The sequence below is a fragment of the Nicotiana sylvestris genome, chromosome 9, assembly GCF_000393655.2.
Source record: "Nicotiana sylvestris chromosome 9, ASM39365v2, whole genome shotgun sequence".
NCBI lineage: Eukaryota > Viridiplantae > Streptophyta > Magnoliopsida > Solanales > Solanaceae > Nicotiana > Nicotiana sylvestris.
The window spans coordinates 3,119,153-3,124,215 of record NC_091065.1 but is presented as its reverse complement, the minus strand read 5'-3'; the positions used below and the strand labels follow the sequence as shown (position 1 = coordinate 3,124,215).

The 5,063-nt window shown below is 39.3% G+C and overlaps 1 protein-coding gene across 1 annotated transcript; it reads left to right on the top strand.

Annotated features, from left to right (window-relative positions):
- Positions 1-2,886: 2,886 nt before the first annotated feature.
- LOC138877177 (uncharacterized) lies at positions 2,887-4,674 on the top strand. Its single transcript, XM_070156766.1, has 4 exons — positions 2,887-3,546; positions 3,663-3,953; positions 4,064-4,387; positions 4,477-4,674. The coding sequence occupies exons 1-4, from the start codon at positions 2,887-2,889 to the stop codon at positions 4,672-4,674; spliced, it is 1,473 nt and encodes a 490-aa protein (XP_070012867.1).
- The last annotated feature ends 389 nt before the right edge of the window (positions 4,675-5,063 follow it).

Below are 5,063 nucleotides of genomic sequence, written 5' to 3'. Positions count from 1 at the left end.
AGAATTTAATTGTAGAATCAGTTACTTGAAGTATTATTTACATTGTGCAATTGAATTGAATAGATTTGGATCATTTGGAGTCGAGTACTCGTGGCAAGAGCGTGGTTTCAAGTTGATTTTGAGCTGGTTCGAGGTAAGTGGCTTGCCTAACCTTGTGTGGGGGACCTTCCCCTTAGGATTTTGTCTTATTGATAATTAAAATGCCTTGTACGTGAGGTGACGAATGCGTACTTGTGCTAATTGTTGAAAATCCGGTTTTCATTCAGTAATTACTAGTATGTGTCCTTTTCTTGTTTACATTACTTGCAATTTAAGCTTGTTGTTAGCTTAAGAAAGCATGTCTAATTGACTTAATTGCCTTACTCGCTCAAACTGCCATATTTGGATTACGTGCAGCATGCTAGGTTAGAAATACCTATTTTACCTTGGTATGGAACCTAAATTAAACTTTGTAATCTTCCTATTGTTGCTGTGTGTTTACTTTGGGACTACGGGACGGTATCCTGGGAGATCCCCCTATATCTTTACTTTGGGACTACAGAACGGTATTCCAGGAGATCCCCCTGCACATTTACATTGGAACTACGGGACTGCATCCGGTAGATTCCTCCTGTACTGAGTATTTACATTTGAGACTACGAATCGGTATTTCGGGAGATCCCTTTGCATTATAAGTTGTACTACGGGACGGTATCCCAGGAGATCCACCGGATATTTACATTTGGGACTACAGGACGGTATCCTAGGAGATCCCCGGTTGTTATCTTTGTATTGAACTGTATTTCTTTCTGTGTTTACCTTGCCTCTATAGTAATATTTGTTGTTCTTTATATCCTGTGTTACTTTTACTGTTGTACTTATTTATACCGTTCTGTTCCACACTGTTGAACCTTATATTTTATTTAACCTCAGTAGGGCCCTGACCTTCCTCGTCACTACTAGGTAATCAAATTGCATTAATTAGGTCTGATCATGGAACTGAATCTGAAAATGCTAAGTTTGCTGAATTTTTGCATGCTACATCATAAATAGTTGCATAACTAGACCTCTTGTTAAGAAGATTCCCTATGAGTCACTTAAAGGGAGAAAGCTAAATATATCCCATCTTAGGGCATTTAGATGCAAGTGCTTTGTGCACAATAATGACAAAGACTCCCTAGGTAAGTATGATCTCAGAAGAGATGGGGGACTATTCTTGGGATATTCTTCATATAGTAAAACTTATAAGATATACAGTAAAAGAACTATGTGTGTAGAAAAAATGTATATGTTATTTTTTTTAAAAAAAAAACTAACATTTTTTCTGAGAGGCAGGAACAAGATAATAAAGAGATTGGGCTGATAAGAAATTCAAATGGTGAAACCACAGTCCAGCTTGAAGATGCATCACAGGAAGGAACAAGTCCTTCCACCTAGGGTAACATAACATGGGGAACTGACTAGAGAGGAACTGATCCTCAAACCTTGAGGGAACCTGTCCATGAACTTATTCCTCAGTAACAAAACCAGGAAGGAACATCCAAAGAAATTGACACTCCTATTGCAACATCCACGAAATTGGATATAGATGAACCTGGTTCATCTGTTGATCAGAAAGTTGTATATGGGAATGATTGGTTCTCTTTTGTATCTTATTGCCAGCAAACCTGACATTGTTTTCAGTATAGGTCTTTGTGCTCGATTTCAGGAAAATCCAAAGAAGTCCCACTTGACTGCTGTCAAGAGAATATTGAGATACTTGAAAGGCACCACTAACCTTTGTCTTTGGTATCCAAAAGGAAGTAATTTTAACCTAGTGTGATATGTTGACTTTGATTACACAGGTTTCCTTGTGGATAGGAAGAGCACATCAGGTATGACACACTTTCTTGGTTCATGTCTTGTGTCATGGGAAACTAAAAAGTAGAATTCAGTGGCCTTATCCACTGCTGAGGCTGAATATGTTGTTGTTGCCTCTTGTTGTGCTCAATTGATATTGATCAAACATCAGCTGATAGATTTTGGCATTGAAGTTGGTTGCATTCCTACCGTTTGTGATAACACTAGTGCTATAAGTATGACAAAGAACCCTATTCATCATAAGAGGACTAAGCATATAGATATTAGACACCACTTCTTGAGAGATAACTATGAGAAAGGATGATCACCATAGAATTCTATGCTACTGATAAACAAATTGCCGACATCTTTACTAAAGCACTGAGTAGAGAAAATTTTGAGAGGAACATGTTGGAATTAGGGATGATTAAAATCACCTAATAGGACCTAGAATGCACAATGAAAAAAAAATTAAAAAAATGAATTTTTTTTGGCCAAGAAATCTGAACTTGTGTAAATGTCTAGATTAATTTTTACTCAGCTTCATACTGTAATTAGTATACTTCTGTGACATGTGTTAATATGACTCACTGATCTCCTACAAAATTTTCACTATTATGGTAAATTGAGGCATGACCAAGAGAATTCTAAATGAAGAACATGATTCATCTGTATGGGTTCATCTGACTGCTAAGACATATTTTCTATACTCTGCACAATTAGAAATATAAATATTTAAATCATGAGCAGAAGTCCTAAAATTGTTCAAACTCCTTAGAAAATTCTATCCATTGCCTTGAACTAGTTCCATCAGCATTATACCTCTAAACACAAAATTTGCTTAAAATCTAGGGAAGCTTAACCGCTCATTCAAACCTGAAATTTCAGGTTGATTAGACCTCTTATTGACCACTGCTAAAGCTGTTGTTATACATTAAATGTGTATATCCTTTAAATACACATCATTACCTCCTGCCATCTCCACAATTCTATATCGTCAAAAATTCTAACTCCCTTGCTTTCTTCTCCAAAATTCTAACTCTCTAATTCTCTCAAAAACTAGCAATCATGACAAACCCACAAGAAAATCTTGGAACTCCTCCACCACCCACTCCCTCTAACTCATCTACCCCTCCTCCACCAAGCACATCTCCCAAACCCAGGCTGAGAAGGGTAAAAATGGTTGCTCGAAAAACTGCAACTTCCGGGGCTCGTTCAAAGAAATTAAATGAGCAATTAAAGGCAAGTCAGGCTCAAGATTCTGATTCTTCCTTTGATTCTGAATCGTACAAATCTTCTAGTGAGGGGGAAGGACCTGGGTCTTCTGACTCTGAGAAAACTCAAGAATCCCCTTCTAAGGTAAGTGCTTCCTCGTCTAAAAGTCTAGAAAATAGGTTTATTTTGGTTGGGTCTGTCAGGGATGTGGAAATACCTAAGTTGCAAAGGAGTGGAGGTAAAAAGAAATTTGAAAAAGAAAAAGAGAGAGAGGGTGAATATGGTGATGTGATGAGAAAAGGGAAAGGAGTGGTTGATCATTCACCCACTGTTGATTTGTCTGTGCCTGCTATATGTGGTGTTGAACAAGAAAATGTTGAAGAGAGTGGCAAGAAATTAGAGGGAAGTGGTTCCGGTGAAGATGCTGAAGGGTTAGTTAATCTAAGAGCACAGGGAGATGAACTTGGTTCATCAACTAAAGAGACCCTAGCAGACCTGTTGAAAAAGGTTGGGGCAAGTTATGACCCAAAGAAAAGAAGAACTCCCACACCAAATCCCCTAGTGTTCCTAAGCCTTCAAAGAAATGAAAGGCTTTCTCTCCAACACCTACTAAAACTTCCTTGCCAAAGGAAAGAGCCACAAGAAGCAGGGTGAAACAGAGTGAGAGTGCTCTACAAAAGGCTCTGACTGAGAGTAAGAAGAAAATGATGGATAAAAGAAAAGGAAAGGTTGCAGAGTCCTCAGAAGCTGTGGAAGTTGAGGAGATGGAACAGGTCCATCAGGAGACAGCTACAACAATGGAGGTTCAGACCCCCAAGCCCAAAAAGCCCAAGACTTCTTCCAAGAAGTCTACCTCTGTGTCCAAGGCTGCTGAACCTTCATTAGCCAAGAGGATAAGGTCTGCAGTGAAAAGTAAACAAGTAAGAATTTCTGAAGATGAGGAATGGAGTGGAGAAGAAGAAGAAGATGAGTCTGATGGTGAACAAGACAAGCTTGCCATGTTTGGCAAAAGAATTTTTTTGAAGGGTAGATTGCTGAAAGACCTGGTGGAACCAGGAATGATGAGACTGGTGGATGCCTTAGTTGCTCAGGGTGGAAGGACATTGCCCTTAAGATGGATGGAAAGTTGGCTAGGAAGGAAATCATTGAGTTCATAGAAAATGCAGAGGTTAAGGATAGCAGAGTTAGCAGTCTGGTAAAAGGTGTTCATGTGACCTTTGATGCAAAGGAGCTAGATGAGATACTTGACATACCCTCTGAAGGGTTTGATGACTATACAAGGCAAATATGGCCTTGCCTAGACTCCCTTTCTACTGCTCTTGCAATTACCATGAGGTACTGTGATGTTGCAGATGTGAATAAGGCTAGGGCTATTCAGAATAGTGAAATGAAGCCACATCACAAAGTCATTTTTGAATTTGTCAACAAGTGCCTACTGCCCAGGTAGGAGAGAAGGCATACTGCAAATTTTATAAACTTAGTCCTAATGGAGTGGCTGGAAATGGAAGTCAAATTAATTGGACTGCATTCATCATCAAGCTACTGGACATGGTCATCAATGGCTCCAAGGCTCATACTATCCCCTATGGATTTATTCTAACTACAGTTCTAGATAGGTGCAATGTGCCTCTGAAGAAATGAGAAATGGCCTCAAGCAAGGATCACTTTGGCATTAATACTCTGCTTGGTTGTGACTATTTAGTCAATGCCATCCCAAGTGAACCTGGTTCATCCAAGAAGACTCCTATCAACAGCAAAGTCAGAGCTTTGGTTCATGAATATGAAGCCAATGATGCTGAGATAGCAAGGCTCAAGGCTCGTGTGGCAGAGGTGGAATCTGAGAGGGATGCTCTCAAAACTGAGCTTACCAAGGAAAAAGAGAAGACTGATGGAATTCTTCACAATATGCTGAATCTTCTCCAAGCCCAAAACCAACCCTCTAGCTTTCCCAAGCCTTAAGAATTCTAGCCTTTATCTCCTGAACCTGTCTAGTACCTTCAGTGACCTGGATTAGGGACTTTTCTTTCTTC

What these genes read in the sequence shown, in the direction of transcription:
- LOC138877177 (XM_070156766.1), top strand. Translation starts at nt 2,887, where the DNA reads ATGACAAACCCACAAGAAAATCTTGGAACTCCTCCACCACCCACTCCC. An exon ending in CTGCAGTGAAAAGTAAACAA is followed by an intron (nt 3,954 to 4,063) that starts GTAAGAATTTCT and finishes TTTGAAGGGTAG; the next exon opens with ATTGCTGAAAGACCTGGTGG. An exon ending in GGTACTGTGATGTTGCAGAT is followed by an intron (nt 4,388 to 4,476) that starts GTGAATAAGGCT and finishes CCTACTGCCCAG; the next exon opens with GTAGGAGAGAAGGCATACTG.